The 25076-nt window shown below is 43.5% G+C and overlaps 1 protein-coding gene across 2 annotated transcripts; it reads right to left on the reverse strand.

Annotated features, from left to right (window-relative positions):
- Positions 1–518: 518 nt before the first annotated feature.
- On the reverse strand, positions 519–16386 carry LOC148352366 (cyclic AMP-responsive element-binding protein 1-like). Of its 2 annotated transcripts, none has more exons than XM_088352475.1 (8): positions 16218–16386; positions 13090–13205; positions 12209–12355; positions 9886–9986; positions 8577–8728; positions 6474–6656; positions 4226–4379; positions 519–2773 (listed from the first exon to the last, which is right to left on the reverse strand). In XM_088352475.1, exons 2-8 carry the CDS (start codon positions 13195–13197, stop codon positions 2629–2631), a joined length of 990 nt encoding a protein of 329 aa, XP_088208601.1. In that variant the 5' UTR covers positions 13198–13205; positions 16218–16386; the 3' UTR covers positions 519–2628. The 2 variants fall into 2 exon arrangements, with proteins under 2 accessions (XP_088208601.1, XP_088208602.1); XM_088352476.1 differs by having other exon boundaries at positions 16122–16231.
- Positions 16387–25076: the final 8690 nt, after the last annotated feature.

The raw sequence follows: 25076 nt of genomic DNA on the forward strand, positions 1-25076 counted from the left end.
GGTAGAAAGGTTCTCCCCATAACAATTAACACCGAGAAAGGCTACCTTCATTTTTTTGCAGTCCGTAATAATTGTCTCCAACTGATACATAATCCTTGCACAAATTTACATTTTATAGCGCCCTGTTTAGGTATAGCACAGACACGTGTCCTCTCGGCCGAAACCGTAGGGGGCAACGACTCTTCGTAGGACCGAGCCGTACAAACTAATACCGGCTGCCGTTCATCACGAGGGAAGAAACGCAATGGCGAATCGAAGCCATCGGGGTAGTATCTGCGTCATTTTTAAGCAGACTTTTTGAGAAACAATTCCAAGCATTTACAAGCACTTTACCCAAAATCCAAGAACTTTTCAACCCTTGAAAACACAACATTAAAATGCAAGAATTTCAAGCAACCTTGGTGTAAACACTGAAATCCGATGGGATTAATGGCCTACGTGTCAATTGAGGAATGTCACGGAGTCAAATAGAAAGCACATTTCATAAAACTTCCCAAAGAATTGTGCTTGACCAAGTGTCAAGATACCGTGGTTATATTACACACTGACAGATGTACAGTACAGCTCATAAAGACAATGTACAGCATCATGAAAATAGAAAAATATGGCACACACGTAGCTGCCACGGCTGCAAAATCCGGCAGGCGCAGCGACCCATCTACACTATCTTACAAATATACGGATAGAGCCGAACATGCACAAGCCTCTATGTACACCTCGTATCAAAAATCAACGGCGAAGAGGACTCATGCACATTTTCCTTATTTCGGAGTGAAAATTGTCACACTTGCTGGTTTGACTTGAAAAGCCAATGTAACAGTCCCAAAAAGAGGCGGTGAAATCATGGACCGAAATGCGAGTCATACCTGAAGGATGGGGTTTTCGGACTTTGTGCCGTGTCCGGCGGGATCGACAAAGTCCTCGGGGTAAAACAAAAGCAGTCCTTCCGGCTTGTCCACCCGACGTACGGAAGCGTACCGTGAGTCCGTCCACTTTCGGAACCGTAGAAACAATTATTTGGATCACTCAATTTAGCATTTGGGCCTAGCTCAGGGCCGGCGATCCAAAATGGAGCCGTTAAAAGATTTCATCAAATGTATGAAATTAAAATAATGCCAGAGCCTGTATCCCATATCAAGAATGATACCCTTTTCAACTTTTCTGTACTCCACAGTAACTTAAGATTGTTGAGGCTGATTTTGATCTTCATTTTTTTCATAAACAATCGTTTCAAAACAAGGCGCAGGCAGAGTTCTTTTCTAAAGATGTTCTAAAATACTGCAAAGGAAAATGTCACGGATGCATTTCCCTTCAGTGCACCCCTAACATACAGTATACTCTGAAGATATATTCGATGGAACACATTAAGAATAATTGTGTCATCTTTGTCCTACAGAAACCGTAATATTTTCCGATATCAAATATTTTTGAAAAAGCACCAAAGAGCCACACGTCGCCGACCCCGGGCCAAAACGGACGACGGTTACCGACGAGTCTACGCCGAGGGTCGCCGACCTTTTTGAGAACTAGAGATTAGAAATGCATTTCTAAGGTCATTGATGTTATTACCGTGTATGAACAGGTTGCAATTATCGACTAGAGTTAAAAAAAGGCTCCGTCAACCACCAAAACCACCGCCTTGTAACAGGACACGGATTGATTCACGGAATAAGCGGATTTTTTTTTTAAGTAAAATCATTCCGTTATTTAAAGACATCGATCACGTCAATGAATTCTCATAACAATAGAAAGCAAATTTCCTAGAACAGCACAAGGATCCATCACCGGCGAGCCATTTTTCAGCAGCCTTCTCAAGTGCTCTACCGCCTTGGAGACCCTCGGTCTACACGATATTCAGTTTGTCGGCTAGAATAATGTTTCAAGCAACTACCGAGGCTCAATTTTGAAGGTCAAAATCTTTGTAGCCGACGAATTCCCGTAGCTCTTCCCGCACCAAGACACAGAGAGCTCTGGCTACTTGCCGCTTCGATGGATGCCGATTTTTAAACGAAGGGATTTGGTCTTTGCCGTGGTTCTTCTCGTGTTCAGCGGGGACGGATTAGCGAGGGCGATCTGTGTTGAGTGCGAGCCGTGATAGGCTAGCGTGTGATCTCAGTCAAACAGCGGGCGGGCACTGCCTCCGTGAAACCGGGAGGGAGAGCGGCCGCTCGCTTTTAACGGCCGCTTAAAATGAAAAGAAATACATCGATTCCATCTCGGGAAAGTCAGAAGAACGCAAAGAAATGCTGAGCACCAGCGGGTCCTTCGCGGATTATCATCGAGTCCCGGAAGCGACTCGGGCGGCAGATTTATCATTATTTTTAGTGGTAAACTCTCAGTCGGTCATCACGTTATCACGAGGCAAGTTTCACGATGGCTTTCACGAGCCGTTTCTAAAAGAATTTCGACCCGATTTCGTCGAGATAAAAAGCTAAAGGTATGCCGTTAGGACCGAAACAGATTTCTGCTCCTGCGGTGCATCCAAGGGGACATTCGCTAAAAGCCAGTCCTCGGTCCAGCAGGTAAAAGAAATGTCTTTCCAAACAAACGGAGCCACGCTAAAAGAAGGTTTCGAACGCGCACAAAAGTGCGTCGGGCCAAAAGCAAAGACGTCGAGCCGGTGGGGATTTAGTCGGATTTGTGACAATAAAGGTCTTTGAGGGCCTTGAGTTCCTCGATGAGCGTTTTGTTTTGGTTCTCCAGGACGGCGACTCGGTTTTCCAGACACTTGACGTATTCCTTCTTCTTCCTGCGACACTCGCGCGCCGCTTCCCTGTGGGGAGATGTCTTAAGCCACTTTTTTCAATAATAGCGAGCGAAACATTCAACAACATTATAGGATGTCAAGTCATGGGTTGCTACGACGCCCGTTGACTTTTCACGGTTTTGCTACTTGATGGATTTGCATCGGTTCTGCATTCTGATTGGGTAAACGGTCTCGAAGATAGCAGTTTTTGGTCATAGTCAATATAAACAGTGTATTTTGGGCTTTTGTTTGAATTCTCGGGCCATAAAAATATTGGTTGTTTGATTTCAATGCATTGTTTGGTATTTATTTGCATAATAACAGTTAAAAAAAGGTTTCTACTTCATGGATTTTGCCTTTCACTGGTTCATTTTGGAACCTAACCCCGGTGATAAGTGAGGGATCGGTGTACAATTGACAATTTGATCGTTCCAAAATGAACTGGAGCCCAAAACATGGAAATGATTTTCTGTCAGTGCTGTCTCCTGGGATTCTACCGAAGAATAGTGTGCCTTTGTTTAGTAAAGTTCGAAGAACACCGTGTTATGCGACGAGCATATTTTTCGCGGTTGTTTTTGAGTTTGGCCGCGGGTGAGATTGTTTATTTCAAGCTCGCCCCGTCGTGTGGGACATTTTTCATACAGAAAGAGGAAGCGGAACGGCTCATCGTCTTCCCGCAGGAGCCGTTTACCGGGATAAAGATTGGATTGGATTTAGTGATTTGGAGTGAAAAGTAATCTCGTTCTCTATGCTAGTTATCTGAAGAACTCATAAAATACTACGTCGTTACTGAAAATAGCAGACACGTCAGTCATGTGACATGAGTATACCGTACACTTCCTCAGACTGCTGTCGTGTATTTTAATAGTATTTAAATTGCCTTTGTTTCACTGAAGGCTAACGCATCAACCTTCCTTTTAGTCGTCATCCTATCGATCACCTCTTTCTTCCACTCGCTCGCTTTACTTCCACATCCCCTCACATTTAGTGACTCTATAACTAGGGTTTGCCAGATCTTTCGGTCTCCCGCCCTCCTTTCTTTGCCTTGCTGTCTCTTAGGGAGTAGAGATGGAGAGGATCCCCGGTCCCCTCGCTCCCTCCCGACACCCAGCGGACCACGGTGGGAGAATTCTCACATCCCCGGAGGGAGAGGGCCTCTCAAAGAGGGCCTTTCATCTGGAGGGACGAAAGCATGACCGACTAGGGTGCCGAGGGGCTTCACTTGTTTCGACATTTGGGTCGGCCATAGTCCAAAAAATCTTGTGTGAGTTTTTTGCTACTTTTTCCCTTTTTATTTTCCTTGTTTTTGTATACGTGTTTGTCTTGCTGTCGATCACCCCTCTGGAGGGATATGACCAGGGTAGAGAGATAGAGGAATTGCCTTGAAAGATGTTTTTGGTGATGGATATCATCCATTAAGGGTTTCATGGGGAAAAGAGTTATTTCTTCAGGAAAATAAGGAGGGCCCCATATCGGTACCTGTTTTTCATGAGGCGGACTTCCCTCTTGCGGGTGACTTCCTCAGTGGCCCCCTGGGTGGGCAGGGCGGGAGAGGAGGCCATGACCACCCCAGAAGTGATGGCGTTGGCCGGTGCCGTTCGGATCTGGTAGGCCTGAACGTCTCCTGAAGCCGCTGGCGTGGGGATATGAATCCGAGTGTTAGGGAAACAGAACGAGGCGCGGGGAGACACGTCTCGTAGGGCTGAACCCGTTTGGAAAAGAAACTACCGTATTTTCGCCAGCATAAGGCAAACATAAAAGTCTGAGATTTTCTTAGAAATTGCGCGGTGCACCCTGTGTGTCGTGTAAAGCGGCGAGCGAGGACACCACGAGGCTGCCGTTCATATTACAGAGCTTAATGTTCAATTGCCATTTTTGAGCGAAATCCCGTGTTTTTGTCAGGTCCTTCACATTTCCAACTCAATGCAACTTGTACGCCATCTCTCGTGACTTCTATGCATCACCACGTCCTGCCGGCGTGGACACGTGACGTTACACGCAATGCATTGTTTGCGGAAGTACTCATGGATGCTAAAGCCGTAGCGCATCTAGCAATTTTATTATTATTATAATGTATTATTATTTTATCAATTTATTGAGATACCGGAGGCTGAACAGAGTTTTCCCCCTAAATATGGATTAAATACAAAACCTCACTCTCCTCCATTGAACGCTTTCCTTGTTTTGTCCGAAATGGCGTGTTGTTTTCTACGCTACGCCGAAGAACAGGGAAACCGAGCGGCCGCGAGAGAATTAAAGATAAATGAATCCAAGGTTCGCAAGGAAGCTGAAAAACCAATTCCGACAAGCTTTTATCCGTGTGTTTTACTGTGTAAATAATACTTAAATAAACCACAACCAAACTCAGTTTTGCTGCCGCTGTATTTTCAAATAGACACATTTGTATGCTTGTCTGTTTTTCACGCATCCGAAAAAGAATGCATGAAATGTCCCCGCTAGGATGGTAGGGGCACCGTTTCCTGTGGTGTGTCTAGGACATGTAGAATCTGGTGGCGCCCGTCCCTCTCCAGGCCAGCAAATGTATCTACCCGGTCTACAACCGAGGACCTTTGGCGTTTCAGGCGAATGTGCAAACCACTGCGCAATATCAACAGTAGAAAAAAAAATGTTGTATCCATTCACATGTCCATGTAATCTGTATAGAGTACAAAAATGGACCTTACCCTCTCATTAACCATGGGGGCGCCAGCCGCCCTATTTGACAAGCGCCGTTTGAATTATCGAAATGCCGCCACCGAGAAAATTCAAACGGTTCCTTGAATAAGAGAAGACGGCCAAAACCTGTCTTCTGACCCCTACGAGGTGGCAGCAACTTCACAGGATGGATTATCTCTCAGGCATTGATATCACGTCTGTTTTGAAGTAATATATTGATCTTAACCCGAATAATCAAACCATTTCAGGCGGCCAATAAAGGGTTAAAAAGAAGACAACACTAGGATTAATCGTATAGACGTGCCTGAAAACAGCGTCCTCTTTTGGGTTCGGTTGCCGTTTGATGAATCGAGGCTCACTCGAGGACGTTCTGCTTGCGAACTTTGCCTGGTCGTTATTGGCTAGCGCCGTCAAAACTTGCCTCTGATTGGTGGTTGAAACCCGAACTGCCACAATTCTGCTTGGCCAAACACGCCATCGCTCACAAACATGGAACTATCGATCCTGTGTCTTACACAGTGGCACGGGCAGGGTTCCTTCCGCTTAAGGTAAGCTAAATTCAAGACTTTTTAATACGGTCGAAATGCCTTTCGAAGTCAAATTAAAGCCCGAGTCGGCCCAAAAACCCACAACTGAAAATACACCTTGTCTCGTACACATGAACTGGCACAGCTTTCGGCCATGGCCAAAAACGTTCACTTCTCATGAAATGTCCACTTTTGGGGTGGGCCAAAAGTCAAAGCGTCTGTCCCAAGTCCAAATGTGTCTAAGACATGCGTCCGAACGAAACCCAATCACCGTCTCGGTAGTTCCGACAATGTGGTCACGCAAAAAGGAGAATTGATAAAGGTCTTTTTAGTTCCAAAAAATTGAAATCTTATTCACGTGTTGACATTTTTAGGACATTTTAACCTCAATGAAGGCCTTATTTTTAGAATAAGGCAATCGATGCCTTTTAAGGCTTTTTCCAGGATCCGCAGGAAACCCGACCGGGTCGCACGGCAATAGGGCTTTGCGTGATTTGGGTATGGCCTTAGGGGGTCCGGCTCACCTTGCACCACCACTTGGTTACTGGGCAGCAGTATCTGCTGTCCGTCGCTGGTCTGCGCATACTGTAGGATGGTGGCTCCGGGCTGTGCGGCGGCCGCGTTGGTCATGGTGAGCGCCTGCAAGCCCTGAACGCCGTCCGTGCCGTTGTTGGCCAGTTGGATGGCGCCGCCTTGCGTGATGGCGACTGCAAAACAAAACCGCAACACCAGGGGGCGTGCCCAAATTCAAGCACTTTTAAAGCCAATTTCTCAGTCCCTTTAAAAGAAGAAATGCGCAGAGAACGGTGCATTTTGCAGAGCCACAAATGCATTTCTCAAGACGTATGATTTGAAGATCGTGAGTCATTCGCAGATATATTTGTAGATCCGAACAAAACGTGCGTCTACGTTTTAGAGACAGATTCCTAGCCGTATAGGTGTTGGCTAAGAATAGATATGAACTTCCATTTTCAGTTGCAGGAAGTTCTTCCCATTACAATTTACCACTGAGAAACGCTACTCCCTTAACTTTTTTGCATGCAGGTTTCGTACACCTTTTTCATGGCCAAATTCAAACACTTTTTAAGGACTTTCAAAAGCCAATTCAAATATGCCATTTTTATTCTTGCGTGTGCATTTATCAAGATTTTTGATTTTTGAGTAAATCGTGACTATTTTTTGTGGATCTGAACGTGACGTGTGTAAATATTTTCTTTTTTTTTCAGGAAGTTCTTTCCATCACAGTTTACCGCTGGGAAACACGACCTCAATTTTTGGCATAGCCCATAACTCATGTCCATATTTGATACGTAATCCTTGCAATAATACACATTTCCTAATGCCCCATTTTAGGCATAGCACGCACCGTCCTCACATGTGCGACCCGTAGGGGGCCGATGACGCTTCCGAGGACAATGCCGTTCAAACTAATGCCAGCTGCTGTTGATCACGAGGTAAGAAATGCAATAGCAAAGCCCATAGAGAGCAGCGTCGGCGTCATTTGTAAGCAGACTTGTCGAGAAACCTAATAGCAATTTAAAGCATTGACGAGCACTTTACCTAAATTTCAAGCATTTTTCAATCCTTGAAAACACAAGATTAAAATTCGAGCAATTTCAAGGATTTCAAGCACCCATACGAAGCCTGCGCATGGCCCAAAATAAATGGCCGTAGTTGATACATAATCCTTTTACAATTTCACATTTCATAGTGCCCTGTTTAGGTGTAGCATGCACCTGTCCACTTGGGTGCGACCCAAAGGGGGCGATGACACTACATAGGACAAAGCCATCTGCCGCTAACTCATTCAGTGCCATATAACGTATAAATACGTTTTCAGAAGCATTGTCCCCGAGTGCCAAAATCTAAAAACAATTTTTTTTAGTTCGTTTTTTAAACTAATATAAAGGTTTTGGTGCCGCTCATCAGCAAGTATCAAGCCTTTGGTAATGATTTTGATGTTAAAAAAAAAAAAAAAATCACCGTTAGATGGCAGTAGTGGCTTTGATGGGATCTTTGTTATTTTGCTAGCAAAGTGCCCTGATGTTTATGGAAAGTATTGTTTAGATATTGGACCTACCACAAATGCAAAAAGCAGCAAAGTGAAAGTACTGCTTGAAATGCATCCTTTCACAAAAAGCTGTTATTCTCAGAAACGTTTTCATGAAACACAGCAATGTTCACCCGATGTTTCCTAACAATGCTAAAAGCTAGAAACACTTTTTTTTATCAACGAAAGATGAGGGTTAAAGCTTTCTTTTGATGTCCTACGCCTATACAGCTACCGGATTACATTTTCTGTAGGTCTTCAAAAATAAGTCAAAATGGCAAAAATTGGCCCAACATGCTCTTCCTATTTGAGAGAAACGTCTGCCATTGAACGAGTTCATAACGAGAAGAAGAAATTCAACGGCGAGGCAAAGCCACCTGAGAGTAATGTCGGCGTCATTTAAAAGCATACTTGTAGAGAAACATTGCACCAATTTCAAGCATTTACAGGCACTTGACCTCAAATTCTTGAACTTTCCAATCCTTGGAAACAAAAGAGGAAAATTCAAGAATTTTCAAGCACCCGTAGGAAGCCCGACGACCGGAGCGATCGTGATTCGACACGGGGACCAACGTACTATACTGGCCGCTGCTGGTCTGGTAAATGGGAGTGGGCACGGTGACCGTGGTGATAGCGGGCGTGGCTGCCGATGCCACCTCCTCCTCCGCCTTTTCCTCCTCGATGCGAGGGACGGCCGGCGCGTCCGAAGACAGGTCGTTTAGAATTTTTCTGGCGAGACACAAAAGAAATCATGAGCTGCGGTCAGTCCGGACTCCGTCCATTTACCGCATTCTCTGGACTAGGAGTCGCAGTGTTTTTGTCGCGACTTATTTGTTCAATGACGAACTCGTTATTATGTATTTTATTTTCTGTTCTATTTACACAAAACCTTATGTGTGATAATACATGATTTGATTATTTGACATGTTATTTTCACAATAGTCCGCAAGAGGGCGCTCTGGGCCTGTGTTGATCATTTCAACGTTGCCGGCAATTTATAAAAACAACTGAGAAGTGCTAGACAAAACTGGCAATGAAAAAGAAAATCATATTCTGCAGATTACAAGCTGCAACGACTGAAATATGCAGCCAAAAAACAGAACTGGAGGGCAGCTCCAGAGGAAGAGGCAGCGCCGCATGGTCTTAACTCCCGACTTGGGGAAGTTGTTTAAAAGTGACAGAGTGAATGAAGATTGGATTGGATTTCGTGATTTGGAGTGAAACTGATAGTTTAGTAAACATGTTCTTTATCCTAGAATTATTGAAACAACTCTTAATATGTTACGCCGTTAACACCATTACCAGGCATGTCAGTCATGTAACGTTACAACTATAAAGCCTGGGGTTCTCCATTTGATTTAATTTTGAAATTGCGCTTCAAGATTCCATGTATGTTTAGGGTGTTGGATTTTAACGGATAGATTTCCCCCCCAAAATGCGACTTATTCCCCAGGTGTGATTTATACATGTTTTTCCCTTCTCAATTAAGCACGGTGGGACTTATGATCCGGAGAGATTTCCTTTCGAAAAATACAGTCATTTGGATTAAGTCCTTGAGTGCCGTTGATACTACATGGCCAGCAGGGAGGGCCAGAGCGTTGCATGCTTTTGACGAAAAACGTGTCAGCCATCTCAGCTTTCAGTTCAAATACGAGACTGACAAACTCCAACCACTAGTCAGCAGTGACACTTCTTTTTAACTAAATCATCTCAGAATAGATGGGTCCAGATGGAGTCGGAGAGTAGCTACCTGGTGCTGCGAGCACCACGTTGGCAAGCCCTGACGGAGAGCGAAGACATCGTTTCGCTTGAAAAATCAATTGAGAAGCTGGAAAATTGCCTAGGGATAGCTGGGCTCTTTTCAGGAAAATCAAAATGGTTGTCACCTGTACGAGGGTCGGCGCGATAGGATCTCTCGGCGCTTCTGCGAGTCCGTCACACTGTCCACGGACTCTTGAGAATCCTCGCTTTCAGCGATGGTCGAAATCTAAAATGCACAGTGAAAGATAAGACGATTTCATGTCATAATTAAACACATTATGAAATGTTGATAGGTTAGAAAAAACAAATGGAAAATGCATGAATTGCTCTCCTTTTTTTCTGTCGATGACTAAGTGAATGTTCAGTTTTCATTCTGTTTCATCAAGGTACGTTCACGCTAATGTGATCACTTTTTATAATTGTCGTTTGACTCTTATGACATAAAAAGTGTAAAAAAAATGTTTATTTTGTAAGTAAAAAAAAGCAAAATAGATTTAAAGAGAAAAAGGGGATGAGGACCCACTTTCAATATTTTCAGTAGGCTTCCCTTAAGATGCCAGTCCACATCAAACGCTAAATCAAGGCTCACCAAACTTTTTGAAGCTGAGAGCTACTCTTTTCTTACTGGGTAGTGTGACGTGCTCACGGTATGTCTGCACCATTTGGGAAAAAAAAACAATTACCATTCTTCAGACCAGTATTGCAATTTTGATGCGATTTTTCGATTTTCAAAGAAAAGTGTATTTTCTGTGACAGTACTTGATCAAAGTGACGTGGTTTAACCTAACAAAAAAAGCGCTCTCTTCTGGGGAGCATTTTTAGGGTTGCGGTGGGTGTGGGGCATAGCGTGGCACTTGCAAACTTTTTTCTCGTCTTTATCGGCCAATGCCATTCAAACTTGCCTCTGACTGGCAGGCGCCGTTACGTCCCAAAGTATGATCGGTCGGCCAAGCACTCTGTCATTTGAGACGCTTTATGTTAAAAACCCACAGAAAAAACTCACCCAGAAACGGCAGCCAAGCACACAGAGCAATTTGATTGGGTGAGCGATAGGGCTGGGCCGGGCTATTCACACAGAGCGCGCTCTCCTCTCACACACGCCCACTGCGTTGAACGGAATACATCCATAAACTTTTGGTTTGCTGTATTTTGTGACATTTTTACAAAAGAACTCTGCTTGCACCTTGTTTTGAAACCATCATTTAGAACAGGGGTCGGTAACCTTTTTGACTCAAAGAGCCATAAAAGCAAAAAATATTAATTTTATTTGGGGAAAGAGCCACACCATATATTATGAGACAAATTTACTAAATTGCTAAACCCGCGCCCCAGACAGAAGCTTAGTCTTCAGCACATTTATTTTTGATGATTTGATAAAAATGATGAAAAGACAATAATGCCAGAGCCCCTGTCCCAAAATCAACAAACATACCACTTTAAACTTGTCTCTTTCTTGCAATTACTCAAGATCGGTTAAACTCCTTTTGACCCTTTTTTCATACAAATTGGTTTCAAAACCAGATGCAAGCAGTTATTGTGTAAAAACGTCACACATTCTGCAAATAGGGAGCCTGATGAGCTCACTTTTGGTGCAGACTGTGTAGGGCGAGAGATGGGAGGGAGTGCTTGCACTTTTTGCATAGCTCCACCCATCCCTCCCACTCACCCAATCAAATGACCAAGTTCTCTTCCGGTGTTTTGGTGTATTTACAGTTCTGTGGATTCATCATAAGGTATCTGAACACTGAACACAGATTATATAGTGAACTTTTATATAAAGGATTCTTAAGCGTTGTACAGCCAAAATGAGTTTTTTCCCCCCTTTTTTTTGTGTGACACCTTGACTGTAAATTGTAGTGAAAAACATGCCCTATATATACTGCGAAGTAATACCATGTTAATTAGCTTTCGTTTGGCTTTGCGTGTACCTGAGTAGGATAGACAACTCAAGTTTTGAACAAGATGGAGAAATTTTGCATGCAATCAAATTTGTCTCTGAGCCACAGATACTCATAGAAAGAGCCATATATGGCTCGCGAGCCATAGGTTCCCGACCCCTGATTTAGAACAAAAGTGAGCCTCAATGATCATAAGTGATTGTGGGAGAGTTTAAAGTGCTACATTTTTTTTTATAAGGGGAACAGGCTCTGGTATTTTTCTTGTTTCATAAATGTTATCAAGTAAAATCAAATGCGCTGGAGAGCAGGTTTGGCGGTTTTGCTGAAATTGGTCTTAAGATATAGTACGGCTCTCGGTCGAAGAAATAAATATTTTGCTTTTTTTGGCTCTTGGGATTTTAAAGGTTCCCGACCCCTAGACTAGGTCAACCAGTATCTGCCACGTCTAAGGGCATCGAGTGACGGATGGGCCTTTTTTGGAAAAATGGACTCTGAGGATGCGGTTTACGAGCAGCAGATTGTGGAGGCCGGCACTAAAGGCGTGAACGACCTGCACAGCTTGCACTTGCGGCGACTGTATGACGGAGGACTGCGCGGCCTGGATCACGCCGTGCACTTGGACCGTCTGGCCGTTGGGAAGCTGCACTAGCGTCACGGTGGGACCCGATGCTGAGCCGTGGCCAGTTGCCATGGATACCTGGAGAGGAAGAAAAGGACGGCGGCTTGGTTTTTTTCTAAAGTGGGACCCCCGCGACCGGCCGGTGTTATGCCGAGAAATGCGTCCCTGCCGAGATTTGCATCCCCTTGTTACTATAACCACTTTGACCTCGTTTTATCTCACTTTTATATCACTTTTCGGGAATGTAATGGCGAACATATAACAAAAACCACTTCGTCTTGCATTTTTTGGGAATGTAATACAACTTAAAATATTCCCTCTTTGTATTTGTTGTTAATGTAATTGAACGGTAATGCACACGCAGCACACCGTATATAAATCACTTTTGAGAACTGTTATGCACTCTACCGTAAAGCTTATTATGCTGAAATAAGTTTAATGGTAGAGTGCACAACAGTTTCAATACGAGCGATTTGAATAGAAAAAGGCAAAATAAACATGTTACCTGCTCAAAAGTGATTTGTATACGGTGTGCATTGCCGTTGGATTACTTTCACAACAAATACAAAAACGGAATGGTTTGAGTTGTATTACATTCCCCAAAAATACAAGACGAAGTGGTTTTGGTTATATGTTCGCCATTACATTCTCTAAAAGTGATATAAACGTGAGATAAAACGAGGTAAAAGTGGTTGTAGTAGCGAGGGGATGCAAATCTCGGCAGGGATGCATTTCTCCGCATAACACCGGCCGCACGGAGGAGTGCCGGTCTTTGTGAGAAGGAAAAAGTGCAGGTGAAAATAGAATCTGACCTGGGCTAATGTGGCGAGCTGCGCGGGCGTGATCTGCTGCTGCTGGCTTTCCGTTTCGGCAGACTCGGCCGTCTGCTGAGCCTCTGCCGCCGCTGACTCCATCTTCATCGGCTGAGCTGGGGAAGAGAAGCGTTGGGCGAGGTCAGACCGTTTTCTTGAGTGACCGTTTCAAGCAGAGTACAAGGCTATTAAGTGAAAGTGATGGAGCGGTCATCACTCAGTCCAATCTGGGAGCAAATGGGAAGTTACAAGTACGACTGGAAGATTTAGGAAATCGTTGCATTCAAAATGGGATTCATATTGAATTTTAGGCTGTAATGCACGGATACTACAAATTGGGCCGGCTCCACCAACAAATCCAATCACTTTGAGCTACTCTTTAAACAGATCCAAAGGATCAAACCAGTACAATTTGTCAGTAAAGCAGACCCCCCCAGTATACGCCAGACCCACCTCATGACATGTTTCACTTTACCTGGCAAAAAAAGATGTGTTTTTTTTTTAAGCCCATCTTTTACGGCATTTCCCCAACTATACGACATCGACAAAACATTATTTTGCGTCTGTTATTTGTTTGCGTCGCGGGATAGTGAAAATACGATACGCCGTTGGCTAAACTACTTCCCACAGAAGGTCTTTCTTTTTATTCAGTTCAAAATTTCGTGTGCTTCATAAAGACTTGTCGTGTCAGAGATACAACACAGTACTGTATTTATTCGCCATGCTGGTTTAAGATCAGGTAATTGTGTCATTTTGTAATTGTAATCCTGTGCAGTCCTTTGAGACATTTTTGTGATTAAGGGGGTCATCAATAAATGTGACTTGACTTGGCTAAGGGATCCAAGACTTGAAGTGTGCCCAAGAGAAACAAAAACTTAAAAAAAAAAAACACTAATTGTAACCAATCGACAATTGTAACCAGTATTACAAATAAATGGGTGAATAAAACAAGGAAATATACTGAGGGCATCATAGTACCTGCAAGTTTAAGTTTTAAAATCTCTATTTTGACATCAGCTCCCGACAGCTGATTCCAGCAGCTATTTAACTCGACCTGCAGATCAGATCTCACCAAAAGTAAATATAATTTCTTTTTTTTTTTTCATAATGATTTTTTTTTTTACACATGAGTAGTACTTAGAGGCAAGGGCAGATTTTAGGTTCAGAGCTTTGTGTGTGCTGGGCCCCCAGAGTGTCTGGCTGTTTTTTATGTCACTGAAAGTGATTTGGGGTCATTCAAATGTGTTCAGGGGTGTCGCCTTCCATTTGTGAACATTACATTACACTTTGTGGTGATCAGAAACTCTATTACTACGCCATGCCCAGCTTTCACATCTTTAATCTAATAGAGTACACACAAACATACCGAAGAAGAATCACGGAACTTATTCAACGATGATGATTTCTAATCAAAAATCTCTAATTCCACTGTACACTTTACAGATTCAGCGCTTTCAGCAAATTGTTGTTCAACATAACCACATTTTGAGTGACTGGAGCCTCCAAAGATTTCGGCGCTATGCCGCAAGTAACACTTGCCAAGCGAATGAATAGCGGGAAGGGGTGTGGGGCGAGAGCGGTGCTAGGAATAAAAAAAAACAAACTGAACCATTTCAAGGCAGTGGAGTAATTACGACGCTGCCTTCTTCATATTTTGTTTTATCTTGGGTTTATCATCATATTTAAGACCACCCTGACCCTAATAAAGGACTAATAAGGGAAAGAGGTTTAAAAATACTATCATCTTGGGGGGTGCTTAAACACCCCCCAAAACAGACTAGTTACGTACATGCTTGGAGGAGCTGTATGGGTTTTTTTATTTGCTGCTGTCATCTCCTGGCTAATGTCACCATTGCAGCTTTATTGAACGTGTTCATGACGCGTGTGCAAGTACATGCATTTCTTAGACGTGCTCAAATACATTCTTTTTTCATCTTTTTGGAGGCTTGGGTTGGCTTTTGGACTGTTCTTCAAGTAGGCCTCTTCTTACGTCTAACATCTTCAAGCTAAACCAACAAATAGAAATGGAAAAAAAAAACTACAGGGACTAGCATCAAGTCAGTGTCCACCACCTCCTACATTCCTCCATCCTAGGTGTTTTGCCCTGGACAGTTTAGCTAAAATGAGCTCCAAGCAGGTGTAATAGAAAAAAAGCTTAAGTGCTCTATGAACTCAGTTGGGCATTGTAAACTCATAATAAAGGTTGAGTATAACTTTCAACTATTTGAGGGCAGTAATGCTCCCCCTAGAACATAACCCATTTTGTTTTTTTCTTGTCTGGGATAGCATGGGTATCTGAACGCAGTCGATCTTTATAATGGATTTCAATACGTCGCCAGACAGATATTTCGCATTATGAGCCGCCACATTCGAAAGGATTCAAATGTATTCATTTTCTATATATAAAATACACCCCGAATGACCCAAAGGAAGGCTAAACATGACATCGTCAAGCAGAGCATTGGTCTGTCAAGGGGATGCGCAGTGAAGCGCGTATACATCGCGTGGATCGCGTGTCACGGCGATGAGATCACGCTTTGCGTGGCCGCTAAGCGCGCCACGATTGGCTTTGCGCATTTCTCCCTCGACTTTTCAAATACAGCGAGCGAGGAACCGCAGCGATCGCCATGCGCTGCAGAAACGAGGAGGGCTGGGGCGACGCCCCCCTCGGCCGCCCTCGACCACGATCGCCCGGGATCGGGGAGTCCCGTGGGCTGCTTTGCAGCGGGCGAAATGTGTCGCAAAAGGACATTCGGGGTGACGTGGAGTCATATTCAACGGATGATTCCAAAATCACACGATTGTATTCAATGTTTGAATTTTCAGAAAAAGCGGGAAAATCCTCCCCGACCTAGCTTCTCTGTTAGCTTACGCTATTAGCTTAGCTATAAAATAAATAGCGCGAGCCAATTATTCTGTATCCCTTAAATCGAACGTTCGCGTTATTTTTGGGTCCATTTTGTCCCTGTAAAGGACTCTTCCTCGTCTTCCCTTCTTCCCTCTCGCCCCTCCAAAAGAAAAAAAAAGAGCACCGAGCCGCCATGATTTCTTTGTTTCCTCGGGCCCGAACAACGAGGCCAATTTCCTCTCCGCAGCCGCTCACGGCGCTCTCCTTCCGCCTTCCTTACCGATCCAGACTCTCTCGGTCGCTCCCCGGGCCTCCGGAGCTCCACTTTTATTGTGGCCGACACGTAAGAGCCCGCGTCAGGCTACACCTCCGCCGCGTCACCGCCGACAACAAGACGGACATTGGAGAGAAGGAGAAGCAGATGGCGATGTCTTCCGGAAATGGCCGAAGCTACTCGGGAGGAGAGGCGGAAAAGGACGAAGTCTAGCGGATTCAGCCGAAAATCTCCCATCCCATTTCTCATGCGCATTTTGATATAGTGCTAAAAAAAAGAGTTGACAAAGAGTTACTTGTATGTACCTACATGTTGCCTTCTGCCAGACACTACAGATTCCTCAAAGTAGGGGTGTGTAACTGTTGGAGGTCGGGGGCCGAATTGGATATCAAAAATGTGGCCAGGCGGCCCGTCCTCGAAACCTATACCATTTGTTTTCATGCACACAACTACATCTTGTATTTCTTTTTTAGATTTTTTTTTGAAATTGGTTTAGAAGCGATTCCAGAAAAATCTTATATGGAATCCCTGTTTCAAGCACTTCATTTCACATTTGCTTTTCTACCATTTCTGTAGCATTTATGTGGAGTATTTCTGTACTTCTGTAAAAATCTAAATTATATCTTCAAATAAATAATCATATTTTCTTATTCTGCTATTATTTTTGGATATATGTTGTTGCTAAAGTCAGTGCACTGTTATTCTGATGCACCGACAACCCAGGCCACTCTAAAAGCCATACCTCATAAATATTAGCCTATTTATCATAGTATTCTTTTTTTTCTCAATCTTATTTTTCTCTTTGAGGTCTTTTATTGGAATAGAATAGAATAGAATAGAATAGAATATAACACCTTAATTGCCATTACACAGTCAAAGTTGCACATAGACACCTCGAATTTAAATGTATGCCCCATTTACCAATATAGAAAGAAAACGATAACTAAATATATACGATACCAGTCAGAAAACGATATAAAAAGCCAGTAAGCAGCAGCAGCTATCTATCTATCTACCTTGGTCATATCCCTCAAGAGGGGTGACCGACAGCAAGACACACACATACATTAACAAAGAAAATAAAAGGGAAATAAATAGCAAAAAAAAAAAAAAAACACACAAAAATTTTGGGACTATGGCCAACCCAATTGCCCAAACACCCAAACAAGTTAGGCACCTCGGCACCCGAGTTGGTCATGCTTTCGTCCCTCCAGCAGCAGCGATCAGTGATAAATATGATACGTGTCTCCTGGGGTGCCACGTCTAATCTCGTTGTAAACGATTATCTTGACGTTGTTTACAAAGACCGTAAAGAGACTTGGAAAAGATATGTTGAGACAGAGAACTCGGATCATACTCGTTGTAAGCTTTAGAGGGCAGCAAAAGATCAGTTTCACATATTGACGCTCTATTCGGGAATTGAACTCCAGACAATGTGTTGGTCACGCCATCAAATGAGTTGAGTCTTTTCACTCATGAAACATGACTTTTTTTAATAGGGCTTTTTCTCATTTGTGAGGACAAGAGCATTTGTATTGTGATGAAATGTTCCAGATTTAGAATCTAAAAATTCCTAGGGAAGTGGCATATATGGCTTTTTTCTTGAGTACATAGGGCTCGAAGATGAAAGTGTGCTCCCACAAATTTCATCTATGATTTTCCAATTGAGATTTGACTTGTACAAGATTAACTCACGCAAAGCCAGTTAGCATTGGTAAGATTCCTTTCGCTCCGATACATAAAGGACACAGTGCCCGCTACAGTGTACAGTCGAGGTGTCACACCAACAGACCCCGTTTTGGCTGTAAATCGCTAAATAATCCTTCGTATGGAAACTCAATTAACACCATTATCTGCCCCGCTTATCCTCAGCAGCCCATCTCAGCTGCCCTCGGGTAGTGGGCAGGGAACACCCCGAACGGGTTGCCAGCCAGTCGCAGGGCACGCAGAGACGGACAACTCACTCGCTCGTTCACACCTCGGGACAATCAGGACTGCTCGATTAACCTGACATGCATTTTTGTGGAATGTGGGAGGAAACGGAAATGCCCGGAGGAAACTCTTGCAGGCACGGGGAGAACATGCAAACTCCACACGGGAGGCTGCGGTAGCTGGACTTGAACCCTCAACCTCTGCACCGTGGGGCTGCGCGCGAACCACCCGTCCGCCATGCCACCGCTTAATAAACAATCTATGTTCATTGTTGAGGGACTTTATATTGAAAACCCACAGAACAAACCTAACTCCCCAAAATGCCAGCCAAGTAGACAGAGCAATTTGATTCCGTGAGCGGTAGGAGTGGACGGATTCGATTGGGTAAGGGGTTGGGGTGGGCAGATCTCTGTACACACAATACGCTTCCTTTGGCCTGCGTCCACTGTACGGACGGAACCTTTTGGTTTGCAGTATTTTGGGACATTTTTACAAAAGTACTGCTTGCACTGTGCTCTGAAACCATGATTTATGAAAAGAATGTAGGTCATGATGGGCCTCAACAATCGTAAGTAATTGTGGGAGGGAGTATTTGTTAATATGGGTGGGACACAGGCTTTGACATTGTTATTATTTCCTAGATTTTATGAAATCATCTAATGTCACACAGTGAAATGCAAGGGAGAATGAGCTTTTATCTATATGGTACGGCTCTCTTGAAAAAAAAAAAAAAATCAAATTATTTTACTAGTATGGCGTCAAAAAGGTTCCCGCCCCCTGTGTTAGGGTTTGACAGACCTTCTACCACCAGAGGGTCCCGTAACCGGGGTTTGAACAATTGTCCAGAACCATTTAGTAGGACATTGTGAACATCACACGTTGTCGGATGATGGACCATTTTACTTCCACCACCACGCCAGGTTTCTTTGTTTTTGTTTCTGCTTTTTTGTTACTTTGCTCCATGCATTTTCCATTTCCAGGTTTGGTCTTGGTTCCTGATCTGGACTTTACTGTTTTGTTTGGATATTTGCTTGTTTTGTGAACCCATGTTTGTTTGCAACTTTGTACCTCCTGCTTTTTGTTTTTGAATACTATTCCTCTTCTCGAGCACCCCCGCCTCCAATTCCTGTCTCCCCTTCGTGGGTCCGTGACCTTCAAAACGTAACAAAAACCACAGCATCGAATATGAACCGATGCCACTCGAGTGTAGCGGAGGTTAAAAAGGACTGAGCAAGTCTTCAGGTTGAATTGTTCCAGATTTAAAAACTCAAACGTGTAAGGGTCTGACAAAGCTCCTACCGCCACAATCGGGTTTTGAACAGTGCACAGGTGCACGTTTATTTTGCTTGAATTGTTCCAGATTTGGAAAGTTAAATGTTCAGACCTCAATATGACGTGATCGCTAACTATGCTGAGGCAGCGGAATCTGGAAAGATGGCAGAATAAGCAGGCAGTATAGTTTTACGCCTTGTGCAGTTTGGCATTTTATGGCACGTCGTTGTGGTTTTCTGCCATGTTCAGCCCGACTTATTTTGAGGATTGTTTGGGTTTTCATACTAAAGACCCAGTGTGTATTATGTAGCCACCCCTAGAGGTGCAAACATACTTCATTTATTAAAATAAACGACTATTGATTCAAAAATACATTTACTATTTCATAAAGATGTTTTTTTAAGGGACAGTGTGTATGAATTGACGACTGGATGTCTCTTTATTGAGTTGCGCAAGCAAAAACGAGTGCTAAAAACCCGAGGGAGAATACAAACTATAAAGTAGCCTTTCGCAAAGAAAAAAAGGGGCTTGGGCGAGGGCTTGTGGAACACATTTGGAATCTGGCATTGCGAGGGTTTTTTCGTACAGTCCTCTCTTGTTCTCATTGGAAATTCCAAATTCATTGATGTCTTCTCTCTCTTTATTTGGATTGTCTCCTAAATTGTAAACTTATCAGTTTCTGTAGAATATGTGTCAAACTCATGGCCCACGGGCCAAATGTAACCCACCACAGGACCAGAATCAATGAAATCATCAATGTATTTCTACAAGAAGATAGCAGCTGTACTCCAGTTGGAAAAAAATATGCAATATTTAGACTAGTGAATAAATTAAACTATCAAGTGTTCGCCTCTAATATATAGGTATCCACATCAGAAATAAAAAACGTATCGGACCACATATTGCACTCGAATCGGGATATTGCGCCTCGAACTGTGCCAAAACCTGACAAGTGAAAAAGCAGGAGAGAAAACAGAGCCACAATGACATGCAGCTTTAAATATGTCCACTGGATGTCACAGAAGCCAGGTGCCACTCGCGAGCATCCTTTATCGTTGTGTTAAACGATTAGCATGAATCAACCAGAGAATATTGATGAAACCCAGGCCCATAGCCCCCTTCAGGATCTACCTTTGTCTCCCCCCCAAAACTGAAAGTGAAAATGACCAAAAACGCAATTTTCACTTGCTTGAAAGCAAACATTTCCGACTCTTTTAGGGCTGCGACCAGCCTCATTCTTAACAGTTGACAAGCCGCAGACTAGAATAACCAGATAATGATAATATTTTTCTTAAATTTAGTGTGAAATTGATTAAATAATGTGGCAAAAGATAATAAACGCAAGAAAAAGTGGCACAATGAAAATGGCATCTATTATGGAACAGGAGACTGAGTGCAATCCGACCACAAGGCTTGGGTGGTCGGTGGTTCCGTCCCTCTCTCCCGATCGGCTAAAAGCAGAAGCCGACCGAGTTTACCCAGGAGAAAAATCTGATCAAAAATGAAATCAAAACAGCCCATCTAAAACCAATCAAGAGCAGTGCTCGGTCACCGGAGACATAAATCCACGAATACAAGTCCGTCCATTTTTTAGGGACAGGCAGATAAATAATACATTCAAATCTAATAAACATTTTTAGCCCTTTAAGCCAAGAACAGGGTTATTAGCAGTCGTAGAACAGTAAATAAAACAAATATCATGTGCATTTTGTGAAGTATATTCAGTGGTCGACTGCAAAGTCTGAAACCCCAAAAATGTAACGATTGAAATCAAGGGCTTTGAACAACTGACGTTTGTTGATTTGAACATTTGTTCTCCAGGCTGCATGCAATTCATTTGTTTGTCGGGCACAGTCATAACGCTCACGCTCTCTTTTAAGCTTGCAAATTGTAAAACCGCACGTCATCAAGACAGTATCTGCTTGAATGTCACTCGAATCTTAACGAGGCGACTCAGACTCCGTTGGGTTCATTTGTCCGACTGTTCTCTGTTGGTGCGCCACCGAGCTACTGCCACGATATGAAAGGTCTGCTTTGCACGTCTCCTTTATTTGTGGCATCTGGGCTAAAATTATTTAAAACTTGACGGGTGACGGTGATGTCATCATGTGTCTACGTTACAGCAGGAGACAGAGACGCTATTGCGCATGAGCGAGTCTCAGCAGAGATGATATTCATGTAGGGATGCCTCATTCTGTCGGGAAAACGTGTCCTGCGACACGAGTCGACGTAAAAATTCATGATCGACCAGTTCGATTGTGGATTTTTTCGTGGACAGCGCCCCCACTTCCCTTGTTGTCCTGATGTGACTTTTTCCGATTGCTTTTTTCTGAGTCCGCTCGTGCAAAATTTCTGTGTTTCGACACTAAAGTGTCTCCGAGGGACGCACGTCGCTAAGGTTTCAGGGAGTCGCCGAGGCCCTGGTGGCGGCACTCTAGAGCTAAAGACCCTCCCGATCTTTTCCTCCCACATCCTCATCCCTATCCTCCCCTCCGCACCCCCCACCTCCACGGAGGCCAAGCCGGCTCCGATATGCGCGGAGTTTATCAAGGCAATTCCTTTTATCATCCTCCCGATGCTCGTTGGCGGCTGTTTTATCTGTTTAATAGCGTTTTACGGCGCCGAGGCCGTAAAAAAGAGGCATTTTATTGTGACACCAAACACATTGTTTGGGGAATTGACCCCGCCTGACTAATGAACAGCCTTGAATTTGCAGCCGGTTGTGGCAAATGAAAGCAGGAGGCCGTTGTGAACAATGCCGTGCCTCCATTTTAACATTGGTGATCAATGCTGCGGTCGTGTCAAAGCCCAAACGGTCGCGCGCGCGCGTGTGAGAGGCAACGCGTGAAAGGAACAACAGAACTCCAATCGTTTTTTGAATGTTCTCACTTTAGAAATGCTCTTTTCATTAGAAGAATATGAAACAGGAAGAATAGAATCTCCTATGTCATAGGTCAATACAGTCAGGGGTCCCAGACTCGGCTTTTCCGCCAAAAAAGCTCGAAAATATATTTTTAAAAATGTTCAATAAGATATAGAAAATACGAATCGATGAAATATTGGAGTGTGGAACAAGGCATTCTTTCTCCAACTTTATTCAACATCTTTCTGGAGAGGATCATGACAGAACCCCTGGACCAACATGAAGGTATAGTCAGCATGAGGGGATACAACATCACTAATCTCTGTTTTGCTGATGATTTTCCCGGATTGGCAGGAGAAGAACAGCTCGGGGTCGAAATCAGCACGGAAAAAAATAAAATAATGAACAACGATCCCTAAGGTATCGCTCCAAAAAATCCCCATCAACCACCAAGAGCTAAAACCTGTTACCAAATAAAAATATCTTGGAGCCCGTATATTAGAAGAGGTTTCAGAAGCAGACATCATGGTCAGGATAGCTCAAACCACAGCCACACTTGCCAGACTTCAACCAATCTTGAGAAACAAGAACATAGCAGTAAAATCAAAGATCAGACTCATGAAAATGCTACGTTACTTTCATCTCCCTCTATGCTAGCGAGACATGGATTCTCACAGCAAATCTGGATAGGAAAATTCAGGTCATGGAGATGCCATGTTACAGAAAACTTCTAGGCATCAGCTAGATAGACGAACCAAACCATCAAAGGTCACATTGGACCCTATCAAGGACTGTTGATTAAAAACTACAGTGGTATAATCGGGGGAAGCGCTCATCAGGACTTGCCAAAGGGGCAGAAGAAAAACTGGGCCCACATCATCAAGGAATGGAGTGGTGCCAGATTTCCTAAGACCAAAACTCAGACCAAGAACCGTGGGCGGTGGAGAGAGCTGTCCAGAGTTGCGTCCTCAGGGATAAGGGGACCTTGCACTTCAGGATGGAACTTTTCATTTTCATTGTGCATTATACATGTTTCAATCCTACAAAAAGCAATCAGTAATCAAGGAATCCATCATTTGCGTGGGCTGCACTTACACTAAACCTTCATATTAGGGCGGGGGCCTCAAATGATTCTCCCAGGGCCAACATTTGGCTCCGAGGCTGTGAGTTTGAGAACCCTGGTCTCAGTGGAATCCCTCCAGTAGAACTGGAAAGTAGCGGCAAGACTTCACTAAGCTTTGAGATACACAAATTTCTAGTGTTGAGTGGTAACGCTTTGGATTCCAAACACTTTTTATATTTTAGCTCATCAAAATGGAAAAGCGATGAAACGGTTTCAGCCTCTCCATAAAAAATATAAAACGTTTTATGTAAAAAAAAAAAAAATTCTAATCCTCGCTTTACAATGTTTTTATGGTGTGGAATAAGATGTTTTTTCAGGCCCCGGTTACAACGTTTCACCCGCAGTACCGCATCCAAAACAATCAACATGGCATGCACGTAAGCGTATTCAATTCAAACTTTGCAGAGTTCGTGCATATGACGAGTCTCTAAGATGCCTTCCCGACATTTTCCCATGTCATATAAAATGCTGGTCTACTATCAGTTTGGGTTAGGGGATCATCAAAATGCAGATATGCTATTGGCTGAACTACCTCCCACAATGCTTTATTTTTCCTTCATACACTTAAGAATCTCATGGCTTTGTGAAGACCTGCGAGTCTGCGATGCAGTATGTACTTTTTGTGCCATATTTATTTGCTATAGGTCAGAGGCTTGCAGTGATGCTAAAGGGAGAAGCAAACACAGGATAACCATGGAAACAAGGCATTATATAAATAAGAAGAAGGCACACAAATTGCTACCCTCTCTAAATTGTATAGTTGTAACCAATCTATGATCGGCACTATAAATAAAAAGTAAGAGAGTGATTAAAGCAGGGAAATCTTCCAAGGGCTTCACAACGATTTACTTTAAAATCATTTTCATTTCTACCTGTCAGTCTGGATGTGAAGCAAGGCAGGCATGTTTAAATAAGCTTGGTATTTAATAACAAAACCCAGGAACAAACATTCATTTATTCATGATTTCATTCATTCATTTAAACGCAACAATGACATTGAAACACAAGATTTAAAGCAGGCACGTCCAAAATTGGGACGTGTGATGACATTTTGACTGGTCTTAGGCCAGTAAAACGAATAATATGTTTCCCGCTAGTCGTGTTGACGGCAGTATAAAATACATTTGTACAAAAAAAAGTGCTACCAATTCACCAGATGACGACGGTAGATCTTTTTCACGGGAATCCGAAACAACTGCGGCTCTTTTCCAAACAATAGAACATCAAGAGGCACTGCCAGACAAAACAAGTCGACGACGAGGAGTGAAGCGGAAAGGAGCGCTGTGAAAAGGTGAAGCGACCGGAAGCCGTTTTAACGATACCCCACCGTTCAAATGAAAACGCTACGACGGCGAGCGACGAGGCACCGCGAATCGTCGTCCCGCGCATATTTTCGGCTTGACGAATCCGGCCCCTCGCTTTCTCCAAATATTGGACACCCCTGCTCTAAAGCAAAGGATAAATAAGAGGCAGCCGGTCGTATTGAAATGACCCCAAGACGAATGAGGAACTCGGCGTTCGGTTTGTTTTTTCTGTGAGCTGTAGACAGCTGCAAAGTGGAGTCCGATGTCAAAAAAAACAAAAAAATCCAAAATCAATGGCAGCTTTTGCTGTATTATCATAATCCAGTGTATGTGTGTGTGCAGGGAAAGGGGGGGGGGGTTAGGGGCCCGAA

Source organism: Urocampus carinirostris, chromosome 14 (assembly GCF_059441175.1).
Source record: "Urocampus carinirostris isolate Australia breed hairy pipefish chromosome 14, RoL_Ucar_1.0, whole genome shotgun sequence".
NCBI classification, from domain to species: Eukaryota; Metazoa; Chordata; class Actinopteri; order Syngnathiformes; family Syngnathidae; genus Urocampus; species Urocampus carinirostris.